The 16,469-nt window shown below is 33.0% G+C and overlaps 6 protein-coding genes across 6 annotated transcripts; 3 read left to right on the top strand and 3 right to left on the bottom strand.

The window, feature by feature from the left end:
* Positions 1-104: 104 nt before the first annotated feature.
* On the bottom strand, positions 105-4,481 carry SIN3 (transcriptional regulator SIN3; the record flags this gene model as incomplete). Its single annotated transcript, XM_011277927.1, has 1 exon — positions 105-4,481. The coding sequence occupies one exon, from the start codon at positions 4,479-4,481 to the stop codon at positions 105-107; it is 4,377 nt and encodes a 1,458-aa protein (XP_011276229.1).
* A 1,005-nt stretch (positions 4,482-5,486) lies between these two features.
* On the top strand, positions 5,487-6,004 carry RPB11 (DNA-directed RNA polymerase II core subunit RPB11; the record flags this gene model as incomplete). Its single annotated transcript, XM_011277926.1, has 2 exons — positions 5,487-5,539; positions 5,692-6,004. The coding sequence occupies 2 exons, from the start codon at positions 5,487-5,489 to the stop codon at positions 6,002-6,004; spliced, it is 366 nt and encodes a 121-aa protein (XP_011276228.1).
* Positions 6,005-6,468: 464 nt separating this feature from the next.
* Positions 6,469-8,541, bottom strand: CDC5 (polo kinase CDC5; the record flags this gene model as incomplete). Its single annotated transcript, XM_011277925.1, has 1 exon — positions 6,469-8,541. One exon carries the CDS (start codon positions 8,539-8,541, stop codon positions 6,469-6,471), a length of 2,073 nt encoding a protein of 690 aa, XP_011276227.1.
* Positions 8,542-9,857: 1,316 nt separating this feature from the next.
* On the top strand, positions 9,858-12,278 carry TOP1 (DNA topoisomerase 1; the record flags this gene model as incomplete). The annotated part of the gene is made up of 2 exons (XM_011277924.1): positions 9,858-9,903; positions 10,003-12,278. 2 exons carry the CDS (start codon positions 9,858-9,860, stop codon positions 12,276-12,278), a joined length of 2,322 nt encoding a protein of 773 aa, XP_011276226.1.
* Positions 12,279-13,520: 1,242 nt separating this feature from the next.
* Positions 13,521-14,345, top strand: CSI2 (Csi2p; the record flags this gene model as incomplete). Its single annotated transcript, XM_011277923.1, has 1 exon — positions 13,521-14,345. One exon carries the CDS (start codon positions 13,521-13,523, stop codon positions 14,343-14,345), a length of 825 nt encoding a protein of 274 aa, XP_011276225.1.
* A 331-nt stretch (positions 14,346-14,676) lies between these two features.
* BN7_1465 (NADH-quinone oxidoreductase subunit D) lies at positions 14,677-16,101 on the bottom strand (the record flags this gene model as incomplete). Its single annotated transcript, XM_011277922.1, has 1 exon — positions 14,677-16,101. The coding sequence occupies one exon, from the start codon at positions 16,099-16,101 to the stop codon at positions 14,677-14,679; it is 1,425 nt and encodes a 474-aa protein (XP_011276224.1).
* Between the last annotated feature and the right edge of the window lie 368 nt (positions 16,102-16,469).

The following is a 16,469-nucleotide window of genomic DNA, read 5'->3' as shown; positions in this document are numbered from 1 at the left end:
TATCATAACAAAAATAAATCATTTATATAATATGAATAATACACAATTTGGACATAAATTAAAACTTTTTCTTTCTTAAACTCTATAACAATTCATGTTAATACTTAATCCTCCATTTTAGTATCACCATCTTTGTCAGTTGATTCTTTTTCTTTATCTTGTTCGCCATTGGCGACTTTCTTTTCTGATTCTTCCTCTATTATATCAGTACTATCAGCGTCTTTCTTTTCTTCTGTTGTAGCATTTTCTTCGGCTGCAGGTGCTTCTTCTGTGGTTGTATCATTACCCTTTAATTCAGTATCATCTTGTGGAAGTGTTGAGTCAGCATCTACAGTGACATCAGATTCTTTAACAGAAGCAATAGCTGGATTAACAGGTTTCTTCACTTCAGCTGTTGTTTCATCCGGATTTTCAATTGTTTGATCAACATCAACATCTGCTTTGGCTTTTTCTTCTTCTTTAGCTTTTTCATCAGCTTCTTTTCTAGATTTCACAAATTCCTTATATTTTTCTGGACCTTCAACTAAAGCATCTAAAATACCTTTATTTTTATCAAATGAATCTTGACCAACTTCTTCAATTAATTTATCATCAATTGCTTTACTCAAAACATCTGTGTTCTTTGATTTTGCTTTAATTGGGTGGTTGAAAACAGAATAACGTGCAAACTCATCGTATGAACCTTGTTCAAAGAATAATTTATAGTTTTCTCTAGTAATCTTAACCTTCATATGAGAATCAGTATAACCTTCTAAAGCATCATCATCATCATCCGATATCAATGATTTCATAAATGGTAATCTTAATTCACTTGTATTGATACCTTCAGTTGGATGTGCAATAATATATGATGTTAAATAATAATTCCATTTTTCTTCATCATTCTTTTGATCAGTTAATGTTAAATCATCCAAGGCTAAGTATTGAATAGAAACATGGTGTTTTTCTTGATCAAATTCAATTCTAAACATATTTTCTTCAGAATTCATATGACTTCTAACATTGTTACGATATAAGATTTGATCTTTAGCACTTGTAACTGGTGATTTTCTATCATTAGCAAATAATAACATTATATCTGAGGTACGTGAATCTGATACAACAGTATGTAAATGTTTAACTAATGCTTGAGTAACTTTATCAACAGTGTATAACTTGTAAGCTCTGTTACGGTATGCTTGACGTAATGATTCTTCAAACCATTGATGTTCAACATCACCTTCAATGACTCTTTCAGCAAAACCTAACAATTGAGTGTAGGCATCAGCTTTGGCGAATTGTAATCCCATATCTTCAAGTTGATTTGAGACCAAGTTCAAATCTTTAGCAAATTGAACTTCAGAACGGGATGTGATATCTTTGGTGACTTCTTCATTGATATTTTTAACTTCTAATAATCTATCGTATAGAACTCTTAAATGACGGAAGAAAACATAAATGTTAGTGTTACCAAACAAATTGAATAAATTTCTCTTGTCATTAACGGCTTCTGTTTTACCTTGATCAGGAACTGATGTTTGAACCCAGGTATCAGAAACAGCAGAGTCAAAATCAACATTAACATCTTCATCACCAGCTTTACTTTCAGTTTCAGATTCGACATTGCTCGTTGCAGCTGAATCATGACTTGGTGAAACTGAACTTTCAGGTGTTTCATCAGCTCTTGTTTTGGATTGTTTAGATTTTAATAAAACATCTTTCAACAGATCTGTTTCACGGTGACGTTTTCTATTAGAGTCACTTTCTGGAGCTGAAGATTCTGCACTTGATGGTTCATGATTAGCATTATGTTCATAATTTTGAGATTGTTCAGTTGATTGTGTGATTCTCTTTTGTAAGGCTTGTTCAACTTCATTAGAATCAATAGAGAAAAATAATGAAATGAAAGATTTGAAGAAATCATATAATTTTTCTTTATCATTTGCAGAGTAAGAACTACCAGCGTTCAAAAACACATAAACCAACTTAGTGATATCAAATAGCACTTCATTATCAAAGAAGTCATAATCTAATTGTTTTTGTGGTTTTGGTGTTAAAGGATGTAATCTCTTATTGGTTTGTTCAGATTTAATGGTACTAATTTCAGAAACAAGTTGTTTTGTAGTTAATAATTTCTTATCAGCTTGTTTGAAAGTTAATCCCAGATGATCTAATGATTTGAAATAAACTTTTTGTTCCATTTCTCTCCAAACCTTATTCCATTCACGATGTGTTCTTCTCCATTCTTCATCTTTTTGTTTTAATCTTTTCAAAACAACTGGAATTGCAATTGATGGATTTTCATGTAAAGCATCAATCACTTCAAAACCTCTATCTTTGTTGTAAACTTTACGAATAACCTTCTTGTAGATAGTTTGTGAAGTGTGTCCAAGACCATTTGGTAATTTGAATGAAGCTTTTTCTTCAGGAGTCATATTTGAGATTCTATTAGCAATGGTTTCTAATGTTTGAATTGTTCTCAAATTTGCTTCCATATAATAATCATATTCATGTCTTTCTTCTTCAATTCTGAATAAAATTTCTTCATATTGATTTTTTCTATGAGCGATGAAACCAGAATCTTCAGAAGCCCAAGTTGGATGACCAACCCATTCATCATTTAAAACTTCCCAACACATTTCATCTCTACCAGAACATGGCATATATGTTTCAGCTTTTGGTAATTTTCTATAACTTGGACCATATGGTTTACACAACATCAAATCCAATTGATGTTTCTTGTGTGTGATATTTTCAATATGTAATGGTTTATCATCATAACCAACAAAGCCTTTGAACCAATCAAATAAATCAATATGAGAACCAATAAAACCTTCAACTCTTTCAATCAAAGTATCCTTATCAATCAATTCTTGATTATAGATATTGACAATTTTCAAAAAGTCATTGTAACTTTGTTTACTACCTATGGCTTTTTTAACTTTATCAAAGAAACCAATTTCTTCAATCAGGTTCGAAGTTTTATGTGGTGGGATTGATGGTTCAGGAACACCTGGAACTAAAGTTGGTGTAGTTTCATCAGCAAGTCTGCGTCTTGGAGCTGCAGATATTGAACCACGCATACTTGAAGTTGGAATTTCTCTATTTTTACTAGCTTCATAATTTTGTAATTGATCATTAGTAACTTCAATCTTCTTCACTTTTCCAGCTGTTGGAGGTGAAAAGCTACCAACAGGTGGTAATTGAGGTTGAGGTTGCTGTTGAGGAACTTGCTGTGGATAATATTCACCTTGAGGTTGAGAACCTAATAACCCACCAGCTGCATTTCCATTGGTGTCTGGTAGAAATTGTTTAAAGTCATCCAGTAAGTCAGGTGCATTTTGAAATAAAACAGTAACTTGACCATAAACTTCAGCAATTGGTTTTTGTTCTCTTTGATAGGTTTGTAAAATTTCCAGGAAATGTTTATAGATATCTGGTTGATTAGCAAAACGAGTTTTAATCTTGTTGACATAACTTATAGCATGATTGAATTCAACTGGACCGCCAGATTTTCTATCAACACCAGCTTGACCACCTATACTATTATTTCTATTTGCAGCAGCTTGTAATTGAGATAATGATGATTGTTCTTGTGGATTGAAGTGACCATATGGATCGTTTTGAGTTGGAATTTGACTATGAGTTGGTTGGCTTTGAATTTGGGCACCTGGTGGATTACCGCCTTGTGGTTGTTGACCTGGAGCTGCTTGAGAAGGAATCAAACCTGGAGCTGGTGCTTGTCCTGGTGCAACATGGGGTATACCTGTTGGTGAAGAATGTGATTGCCAACGTTGTTGTTCGAAAACGATGTTTGAATTTGTTTCTTGACGTGTAGTTGTACCCATTGGTGTGGTGACTCTGATAGGATTTGGATCAGAAGGATCTAAAGAACATTCGATTCTATAACCTGGAGGTAAAAATGTATTGAAACCTTGAATCAAACTTGGATGACCTCTAAATAATGTAGAGACACGATCAATAACCCCTGGTGTATCAATAGACTGGCTCTTGAAATCCTTCATGATATCTAAGAAGTGATTGTAAACATCTGGACGATTTTGAAATTGCACTTTAACTTGATCCAAATATGATAAGGCATCCTTCACGTTTAATGGTCTATAAGCAGACATTGGAGTACCTGGTCCACTTGGCTGTTTAACACCTCCTTGTTGTTGTTGTTGTGGAGGAGCAGGTTGTTGCAGTGCTTGAGCAGGTTGATTGGTGTTGGCCCCATTTGAGCCAGTAGCTTGACCCTGTTGGTTTGGTAAACCACCTTCGGTTTTAACACTTTGGAAATTCATAGGAGGCTGGAACGAGAATGGTGTTAGTTTGCTGCTATTGACATGTTGACCTGGAGGATGGTTACTTACTGGGTTGATACCGTTATTGATTGGATTCACAACAAAATTATGTGAAGCGTTACCTAGTCCTCCAACGTTGATTGAAGGCAGAGAATAAAAGCCACCTAGAAAAATTTTGTTAGTAACCTTCTGGAGCATAATCTTTCGGACTGACATGAGATAAATAAGACAAGTTCCATGGACCACAGAATATGAATCCTAAAGTTATACATGATCTAGTCCCTCATTGAAGATGTACTTACCTGATTCTAAAGGTGAATGAGATGGTAATGACGATGGTGGTGGTAAGACAGGAGCTCCTTGACGACTGTTGAAAAAGAAGTTAGTATTTAAAGTTCAAATCATGGATCTGGAAAGCACTTGGATAGATTTAAATAATTCACATATGAATTTTTTGTATCTTGTATTTAAACATATCCTAAGCTTTCTCTGTTAAAAAGTTCATGCATACTGTTGAAGTGGTGGGATTCCTGGTCTATTTGTATCAGACTGTTCTGATTTCCAATGTTCTTGATTAGACATATTGAAAAAGATCTAGACCAAGCAACTTGAATGAATAATGGGAAATGATCAGTTAAATAAGATTTCAACAAAACTTCTCTCTTTCAATTTCAAATTTTAAATAAGGATTAAAACAACTCAAGACAGGCAGATTATAAACACAAGGAAAAATACTGAGATCTTTTCACGAGTGAAACTAATTTGACTTTATGATGTGTATACCCTTGACTAAGTTGACCCCAAGAAACTTTATCTGCAATATGATCTCTGATAATGTCGTTAATGACCTTTTAACTTGTTTTCACTGTATCAATTAAATGATAAAGTACAATTTTAAGTCAGCCCGAGTACTTGATTGTTTCTGAGTTGAGCACATTCGTTTCTAATAAAAGGGTAACTGACACGAAAAAACAAAGCTTATGTCAGCGGTCAGTGCCGTTTTGGTTTGACAGACTCTGGTTCCCACACTTTCAGACCGGGTTACCGACTACACTATGTAAAGATGGTAAACCCACTACTTCAACACACTTTCGAGATTTTATTATGTTTTGATATCGGTTTAGTATGTGGAAAAACAAAAGGAGTTAAAAAAACTTGCATTAAAGGCCTTTCACATCACACAACCATCACACCCAATACATAATGAATGCTCCAGATCGTTTCGAACTTTTCATTTTACCAGATGGTGCATCAAAGTAGGTATTAAAATCAATTAGTTTTTCATTATTCATAAGCAGGCTAAAATATTTCAAATCAAACGTTAATCAACTTTACCAATGAATTTCCAAGTCGCTTTGAACTACATTCATCTTTTATTAATATAATAAGATACTAACACCTTTAATAGAATCAAAGTTGAACCAGATTTAAAAGTTGAAAATGCAGCAATTGTAACATTTGAAAAAGAAGATCATACATTAGGTAATTTATTAAGAGCACAATTATTAAAAGATGAAAGAGTAGTATTTGCAGCTTATAAAGTTGAACATCCATTATTTGCAAACTTTGTCATGAGAATTCAAACTGAAGATAATTATACCCCAAGAGAAGCTTTAAAAAATGCTTGTTATAATGTTATAGCACAAATTGAAGCATTGAAAAGTAAATTCAAAAATGAATGGGATTTGAAAACCTTTGCTGTCGATGGTTCTGAATTTTGATATAATAATATCAATTATTCTATTGGATTGGGAATTTTAACGTTAATTTATTATTAACATTGTATCATATGAAAGCTGTATATTAGAAATAAAAAAAGCATTTAATTCGTGAAATAAATAATCACAAAAAATTCAAGTAATTCTTTGACATCAAATAGCGTTAAGCTACTACATCTGGTTTTATATTATATTTTTTATTTGTTCATTAATGATTATATATATATAAAATGCTGGAACTAATTAAACGTGAAAAAAATTAACTTTGTGATTAAATGAAATAAAAGTACAAAATGTCATCTCTTTGATCTCTCAATAATGAATGCCGCTGGTGGACTCTTGATAAAGGTCCTATGAAGAAAAATGTTATTTGTATGTGGGGGTATCTAATAATATATTTGATTCTGTTCAGAACCAATTCTTAATGTAATAGTGAAGTATTCAAATGTACTTCATAATTGATTGAATTAAGCATTCACTTTTCCTTTCAAAGCTTCTTTGATTAAGGCAAGTTTCTCATCAAGACCAATGTCATAAGCAACACTTGGGAATGAACCATCTCTCAAAACGTTGGATAATAAACAAGTTTCTGATGTACGATCTGGTGAAATGTATGTGATAACAGAACCGGCCTGTGAAACACACATTTTATGGTGATCTCTAAAATTAAATTGAATTGAACCATTACTCAATTCAAACATGACATACAAATCTGATCTGGTGTATCTTCTTAAGAAAATTTCCTCTGTTTCTTCAATCAAAGAATCATCATCATTAGAAACTTTGCATAGATTTGTCTTCATATATTTGGCAAAGAAATCAGCAATCTCAACCTGTCTTGAAAGTTCATGTGGAATAAAACCCATTTTGTATTCTTGTGCTACCCAACCATCAGTGAGATCATTCATAATATACCAAAAACTATTGGAATGGTTAACACGTAGCAGAGTATTACCATCATTGAACAAAACACCAATATCTTCAGAAGATAATTGATAGGAAAATCCATGTTTATTTGAATAATCAACCCACTTACTAATTAAAGTTGGAGTTTTCAGAATGGTAGAATATCTATTTGGAACTCTTGATCTTGCTTGACGTTCTGCTGCTAAAATACCAGTCAATGTACCTTCACATTCTTTTTGAAGAACAGTATCTGAAAATCTTGGGATAGCATCAATTGAAGTTCTATAGGTTTTACGATCATCATCTAATCTTCTAGCTTTACCTAATTTTGAAGAGGACTCTTCGATCTTTCTTGGACGAACAGCCATGTCAGTTACTTCTTTATACTTGCTCTTGGTGTTACCAGGTGATAATGATTGTGGTAAAATTGTCTTTGGTTTTTCAGATTCTAAATCTGATCTCAGAATTTCAACTGGATTTTTTTGTGATGATTGAATTAAACCAGCATTTCTTCTGGCATTCATAAAGTTGATTTGTGATTGATGTCTGTCCAAATGACTGAAATCTGGAACACTAACTAATGTTTCAACAGTAATTTTTTCAGGGAATGGACCTTTGAAAAAATCATATTCAAGAATCTCATCTAATGTTGGTCTCTTTAATGGATTAGTTGATAAAATATCTTGAATTAAGATTTTTGCTTCATTAGAGATTGGTTTATCTGCAGGGAAATGGAAATCATTTGTTTTGATTCTTTCATATATCAAAGAAACATCTTTAGATTGGAAAGGTGGTTTTCCAACCAATAAAGCATAAAGCATAACACCAATTGACCAGATATCCACTTCGTAACTATGACCAGTGGTTTTTCCTGTCAAGACTTCAGGTGCAATATAATTTGGTGTACCACAAATGGTGTATTTTCTATCTTTATCAGCATGTAATACAGCAGCAAGACCGAAATCACCAATTTTTAAATTCATTTCAGGATCAAAAAAGATATTACCTAATTTCAAATCTCTGTGAATAACTCTTCTTGTATGCATGTATCTAATACCACCAATGACTTGTGTCATGAAATATCTAACTTCAGGTTCAGTAAGAACTTTTCTCTTCTTCAGTAAATCCATTAATGATTGATTTGGACAAATTTCTAGAAGGATATAAACATTAACATCATCTTCAAAACAATCAACAAATTGAACAATATTTGAATGTGACATAGATTTATGGATTTTGATTTCTGATAATAGTTTTGTTTTGGTTTTATCACTTTTAATAGAAGCTTTAGCAACAGTTTTAGCGGCATAAACTTCACCGCTATCATCTCTTATTTGGAAACATCTAGCAAAACCACCTTCACCTAAGAATAGACCTCTTTTGTAATCTTTACCAGTTCTTGTACGAATCAAAGATGGTGGAGTCTTACATAAAGCAGATAATTTTTCCTTCTTCTTTTTAGCTTTATCTTTAGGTTGATCTGGAACAACTTTTTCAGCTTTGACAACTTCAACTTCAGATTCTAACTTTCTTGTTGATTTCAAAGGTGTTATCTGTTGATTTGTGATTCTTGACCTAGCGTTTAATTCTCTAGCACCTAATGCTTGTAGCGGTTGACCTCTTACAGCAGCCATAATGATGAAATCTTGTGATCAAAAAAGAATGAGACAATTCAATGTGGATGATATATGTGACGAACGATGGTGATTAAGGAAGGTTCTATGAATAGAAGTTGACCTTATTAATGAGCTTGAATGATCTAGATGGTAGTATATTGAAGTTTATGTTTCAGCGCTAACACAAAAAGAACTTATTTTCAAGATATTTGATTTGGAGAATGAGCTCTGGAAACCAAAAAAAAAATAGGTATATGTGAAGAATGGAATATGCACAAACAAACAAACAATATTCAAGTCAACGAGTGGATCTTGTAACTGGTTATAACACGGTGTGTATGGTAATGGGTATAAGCTTCAAAGACCAGAGATGTCTGAGTAGAAGAGAAATGTGGTAAAGATGATCTTTTTATTTTTCCATTCAAATTTCGAATCAAATATTTGGTTTGTGTATGTTTGTTTTCATTTTACTAGCGATATGCTGAAAGCGGCAATATGTAAATAATAATATTGTAGCGGTTAAGCACCGATGGTGCGCCGAAAGTAGTTACACAATAACAAAGACAATTAAAATAATTCAAATTGAAAACAGTTGCACTTGGTGATGCGTGTGAGATCTTAAAAAGGCACAACATATACAGCTCGATTAGGTACTGAAACAGGGTTCTATTTGTGTAAAGGACCTGTTGTTTTGTGGTTCGAATGTTCGAATGCAGTGATCATGTTAAGATCTGTAGTACTGTCTAGTTAACTAGTTAGTAGTAGCTGGACAATGTAATTTACCCACCATGCTCGAAATCTCAGTATGTTATGTCTTAATTAACAATAAGGATGGTCCATACAGACGCTGTATCATCGACTTGTATCCAAAGGTTAATAGTATCATGATTGTTTGCCATTTTGACCTAATTTACTAGCTTAAAACTAGAAAATCAATTCACGTGATAATCACGTTTCTCAGCACATGACTTTTTCGCGACCAGATTTAAAGAAAAAAAAAGAAAACAACCGCCAGCGATTTCTAGAAAAATTGAAATTAATCTCTCTGGCATCAACAACAAAATCAAAACATTGAATCAAGGGTTTCTGTGAAGTCTCAACTTGGTATTTTCAATAATTTTTGAGATTCAGATATTTTTAGAGATCAACATATTCTAATTGCTTTGAAATATCTACCAATAGCTACGCAATATTCAGCCAGTTATCAGCCATCAAAAAATTGTGACAGAATTTAAACTTGCTGAGCTGTATCATTTCAAATTTTATTAAAACATATCCAACCACTTTTCACAACAACTACTGCCTATAAGGATCAATACAAAATATCTCAAGGCATGTCTGACTCGGAGGATGACGTTGTTCTTGCTCAAAGAACCAAAAGTGAGTATTCATAGTTTGTGGAGATCTACATAACGTCTAAATGCGTCTGCTTTAGTATATCTATGGACTTTTGTTACTAACAATTATGTTTCTTTATAGGATCAACAACAACTAAACCAAAATTGGAAGATGATAGTGATGAGGATGATGTTCCTTTATCTCAATTGAATGCTACATCAACCACAGAAACTTCTCTGTCAGCTCAAAGTCAAACTTCAGACGATGGAGACGTTCCGTTGGCTAAACAAGCTAAATCAAGTCAAAAACGTAAAGCATCATCAAAACCAGCACAACCAAAAAAGAGAGTAAAAAAGGAAGGATCAGATGAAAAGAAACCAAAGAAATCAACTTCTAATGGTAACACCAAGGCATCAACTAATGGTGACAAAAAACCAAAGAAAGAAAAAACACCCAGTCCGGATGGTGATGGTGATGGTGATGATGACGAAGATGATGGAACTTATAAATGGTGGGAAGAACAAAAAGATGACGATACCATCAAGTGGGATACATTGGAACATAATGGTGTTATGTTTCCACCTGAGTATGAGCCATTACCTTCACATGTTAAACTATATTATGATGGTAAACCAGTTGATTTGCCACTGGCTGCTGAAGAAGTTGCAGGTTTTTTCGGTGCATTGTTAGAAACTGATCATGGTAAGAATCCTGTTTTCCAAAAAAATTTCTTTCATGATTTTTTGGATGTTTTAAAAGAATCTGGTGGTTGTAATGTTCAAATCAAAGAATTTGAAAAATGTGATTTCACAAAGATGCATCAATATTTTGAATTGAAAAAGGAAGAGAAAAAATCAATACCAGCTTCTGAGAAGAAAAGACTTAGACAAGAGAAAGAAGAAGAAGAAGCACCATACAAAATTTGTTTATTAAATGGTAGAAAAGAACAAGTTGGTAATTTCAGAGTTGAACCACCAGGTTTATTCAGAGGTCGTGGTGCACATCCAAGAACTGGTAAATTGAAAAGACGTGTTTTCCCTGAAGACATCATTTTGAATTTGGGTAAAGATGCACCAGTCCCACCAGCTCCAGAAGGTCATAAATGGGCTGAAGTTAGACATGATAACACAGTTTCTTGGTTAGCCATGTGGAGAGAAAATGTTTTAAACGCTGTCAAATATGTGAGATTCGCTGCTAATTCTTCATTGAAAGGTATGAGTGATTACAAAAAATTTGAAAAGGCAAGAGAATTAAAATATCATATTGCAAAAGTTAGAGAAGATTATGAAGGTATGCTTCGTGATAAATTGATGTTGAATCGTCAGATTGCTACTGCCACTTACTTGATTGATATCTTTGCTTTAAGAGCGGGTGGTGAAAAATCAGAAGATGAAGCTGATACTGTCGGTTGTTGTTCTTTAAGATATGAACATATCACTTTAAGTCCACCAACAACTGTTGTTTTTGATTTCTTAGGTAAAGATTCTATTAGATTTTATCAAGAAGTTCAAGTTGCTCCACAAGTTTTCAAGAATTTAAAACTTTTCAAAAAGGCACCAAAGGGACCAGGTGATCAATTATTTGATCGTTTAGATCCTTCAATTTTAAACAAACGTTTCCATAGTTATATGCCAGGTCTTACAGCTAAAGTTTTCCGTACATATAATGCTTCAAAGACTATGCAAGATCAACTTGATTTGATTCCAAATGAAGGTACACCTGCTGAAAAGGTTACAAAGTTCAATGCTGCCAATAGAACTGTTGCTATTTTATGTAACCATCAAAGAACCGTGGCTAAAGGTCACGATGCTGCTATGCAAAAGATTCATGATAAATTGAAAGAAATGCTATGGCAAAAAATTAGACTCAAGAAGATGATGTTACAAATTGATAAGAATTTGAAAAAGAAGAAACCAGAATATTTTGAAGAATTGGAAGATTTAAGTAAAGAAGATGAACTTGAAATTCATAAAGTTGTTATAGAAAGAGAACGTGATAAACAAGAAAAGAAATTTAAAAGAGACAATGAAAAAAGACAAGAAAATAAAGAAGAACTTCTACCACAATCTGAATTAAAAGAAGCTTTGAAAAAAGTTGATGAATTAGAAAAAGAATATAAAAAAGAAGCTAAATCTGGTAAACCAGAAGTTAAACCAGCCAATGTTACTGTGGAGAAATTAGAAGCTCAAGTTGAAAAATTGGAACAAAGAATTACAAATACTTCTATTCAAATGAAAGATAAAGAAGATAACTCTGAAGTTTCATTAAGTACTTCAAAGATCAATTATATTGATCCAAGATTATCAGTTGTTTTCTGTAAAAAATTTGATGTTCCAATTGAAAAGATTTTCACCAAAACTTTAAGAGAAAAATTCAAATGGGCTATTGAATCAGTTGATGAAAACTGGAGGTTTTAAGGCATTGTATTTATTTTACTATATCTCGTTTCCATGTCAGTTGATTGTCATTCTGTAAAAGTTTTTCTCATTATTTCATTTCTGATTAGAGAATTAAAATTGTTTTAATAATTTAATAGATATCTGCATAGTTAGTAAAGGGTTTACATTTGTAGTATTAACTGATATAGTTATATTTTTAACGATTAAATAGACTTGATCTTAGGAGTTAGAACTTAAATATGACCACATGGGTTGTGTCAACTACTAGTTGATATATTAACTTTTAAGTAGTAAGAACAAAGAAGTAGAATACAGTGCAATACACCCCTTATTATTTAGTACTAGGTAAGGGATCGACGTAGTTTCTGTAGTTAATTGTGTCAAATTCGAGCTAGTGATCTCCATATCCATTTAAGCTTCTAGCCAACATGGTATTAAACGTGGATCATGGTATAATATATACGTAATACCACACTCCAAGTATTGACCTTTAAGTTGTTGAGATTTCTTCTTTAACTTCCTAAAGCTATAAGTATAGTTAGTCAAAACTTCAAAGGATTAATTATTTTTACGTGCTTCCCTCTTTCACTCTCAGGCATCTTCTAAACCTTAATTGAACAAGCTAAATCATTGTCTATTAATTGGGATCGATCTACGTCTCTCAATTCGAATCCAGATTGGCCATCTGGCTTATTCTATGTCTAATTATACAAATGATTCCAAAAATTGTAACTTAGTTCCAAATTTGTTTAGAAATTGTTCCTTTCTTGACGCAAAATTAATGTTTATGGCTCGCGAAACCTGCAATCGACGCGTTGTTTTGGTGAAATTAGAGCGCGTGTGTATATCTTCCCTGCAGATGTCTGTCCAGATCGACTCCTTTGATGGCCTCAATATTCCATTAATACACGAATGGTTGAAATACACTGTGAGTTGCTGCTATCGCAATGGTGTTTAGCGAGTATTTTTGATGCGTGAATTCACTTTTATTTATAACTTATTCGAATGGCTGTTTTGGAGTTTCAAGTTAAAAAAATAATTTATCAAACTAATTTATTCATCTTTTCAACCTTTTAATAACATTTGATCAGGTCTGACATCCTACTGTTTTAATACTTAACCAACTACACACGCTCTTTTTTCACAAGTATACGGTATCACCAAAAACTATATTGATTCATATCATTAATTTCAAAGTTTCAATTAAAACACAAATCACCAAAAGATTATATTATATATCAACATCATAAAAATTATACAATGAAAGGGATCACCATAAACACGATATCAACCTTCACGGTGCTGTGTGCCATGATGTCTTCAGTTTTAGCAAGTGATAAATCAACTTCAGCAAAGGCGATGCCAACAATTACGCAAACAAGTGCTAGTTCACAAACTTCTTCATATACACCAACATTCACACCAACTGTTCCAACTGGTTCAAATCCAAATATAGTTATACCCAAATTGCCTTATGGTACAACATTCATAGCTTTTGGGGGTGTTTTGGGACTGATATTTTTCGGTTTAATGTTTACAAGAGTAATTTATTGGTGTTTGTCTAATAAACATGCTAAAGAAGCTAATCAAATGAATAAAGTTACTGAATTTGATTATGACCCTTCATTATTCCAGGAAAAAGGATTAACAAAGCATACAAGTCGTGCATCAATCTATTCATTAGGTTCAACATCTACATTGAATGTTTTGGGATCACAAGCTTCTATGGAACAAATGGTTGCACCAAGTGGAAGATCTTTTAGAACTGCTTTAATGAATAATAATCCAAGAAATTCATTATTTATTTCACCAACTGAACTTTTAGCAACTCAACAACTAAACAATTTCCAAAGATTAGAAGATGTTGGTGGTTATGCTGCTTTTGAATCACCAATTGATAGTCCGTATACTCCAAACTTTGGGCATCAAACAACATCAAGTATTGATACTGATCATACAAGGGAAAAGAAATCCAAACCTGCAAGACCTCCAAGTGTCTATATGGAACAATTATTTGATGATGAAGCTTCCATACGAAGCGATAATAATCAAAGTTATACTTTCGACGCGCACAATAGAGTGTGATTTTTTAATATCGTGAACATCAATTTCGACTGTTCATATAATTTTTGCATTTGATTCAATAGATTTATAGAATTTTAAATATTAATAAGACAATAACCCATTGCATATAAATAGATCGTGTAGATGAACAAAACACGTGTATATAATATGATTTCTTATGTATGACAATCAACGATTAGATCTATGAGACCAATGTTGATAATAAATAAATATAATAAATAAATAATGTATGAACCGTTAATAACAGTCAACCTTATATGTTTTCAATAAATAAATAAATAAATAAGTTAGTAAATAGGATAAATTTTAAAGATCCAGGTGAACGCTTCTCCTAACGATCAACTTCACCAAAGACCAAATCCATAGTACCAATAATAGCAACAGCATCAGCTAACAAATTACCTCTAGCAACATGATCGAAAGCAGCTAAATGGGCAAATCCAGGGGCTCTAATTTTACACTTATATGGTCTTTCGGACCCATCACTAACCAAATAAACACCCATTTCACCCTTTGGTGCTTCAATTGGAACATAAGCTTCACCTTGTGGAACGGCATAACCTTTGGTGAATAATAAGAAATGATGAATTAAAGCCTCCATATCTTCTTTCATTAAACTTCTTGGTGGTGGTGAAATCTTATAATCTTCAACTTTAACGGCACCAGGTGGCATATCATTACAACATTGTTCAATGATTCTTAATGATTGTCTGAATTCTGCCATACGAACCAAATAACGATCATAACAATCACCATTTGTACCTACTGGAATATCAAATTCAACTCTATCATAAGCATCATAAGGTTGAGCTTTTCTGATATCATAAGGAACACCTGAACCTCTCAACATAACACCTGAGCAACCATAATTTTGAGCATCTTCTGCAGTCAATATACCAACTCCTATTGTTCTTTGTTTCCAAATTCTGTTATCTGTAAGCAATTCTTCAGTTTCATCAATACGATCACCAAATTGTGTAGCCCACATATAGATATCATCTAATAACCCTTCTGGAAGATCTTGTGATACACCACCAGGTCTGAAATAAGCAGCGTGTAATCTTGCACCTGATACTCTTTCATAAAATTCCATCAATTTTTCACGTTCTTCAAACCCCCATAAGAATGGTGTTAAAGCACCAACATCCATAGCATGTGACAAGACAGACATTAAATGATTCAAGATTCTTGTAATTTCACCAAATAACGTTCTAATATATTTTGCTCTCAATGGTAATTCAACATTTAACAATTTCTCAGTTGCAATAGCAAATGATAATTCATTGGTCATCATAGAAACATAATCTAAACGATCAAAATATGGTAATGCTTGTAAATAAGTTTTACTTTCAATCAATTTTTCAGTAGCTCTATGTAATAGACCTATATGAGGATCAGCTCTAATGATTTCCTCACCTTGCAATTCCAAGATTAATCTTAAAACACCATGAGCTGCAGGATGTTGAGGTCCAAAATTCACCGTGAAATGTCTAATTTTGGAGTTTTGACTACCAACCGCTTTCGTGTCTTCACTCTCAATCTTCAACTCTTCAGTAATTCTAGTTGGTGTATAACTTCCTAATGGATTGTTTAATTCTTGATGAACTGGGATCTTTATTCCAGGTTCCCTCTTTGGCACATATGCATCGTATTCACTTTCTCGCAACTTGGAGCTGGCCATGAAGCTTCTCACAAATGCACCCTTTTGAGTCTTCCAAGCTTTCAAAGAAGCCCTTTGTATTGATCTGTTGAGCATTTGATCTAAGGTTATGTCTAATCAACTTTTAATTGTCAAATAACGTAGTTGTGGTGGTGCTAGACTTTACTATCCCCTGGAAAATAAACCGAGTAAACAATGGGAACAAAAACAACAATCACCAAGTGTAACCTGAGCAGCAACTATCAGTTTCAATAACACAGCACTCAATATCTTAAAGCAAGCACTTTGATTGACTTTTGGTGAAGTAAAACAAGTTGTTTTCAATATCTTGCAATCTTTCAAACTGCCAATGAAATCATCCTTAAAATAAGGAAAAGTCAAAGTTTCTCCACGCCAAAAATCAAAGTCGGTAAGAGCAGAACTTTATGATTATTATATAATCACCACGCTTATGATTACAAATC

This window comes from Wickerhamomyces ciferrii, contig 00030 (assembly GCF_000313485.1).
Source record: "Wickerhamomyces ciferrii WGS project CAIF00000000 data, strain NRRL Y-1031 F-60-10, contig 00030, whole genome shotgun sequence".
NCBI classification, from domain to species: Eukaryota; Fungi; Ascomycota; class Saccharomycetes; order Phaffomycetales; family Wickerhamomycetaceae; genus Hansenula; species Hansenula ciferrii.
This window is presented reverse-complemented; position numbering and strand designations above follow the sequence as displayed.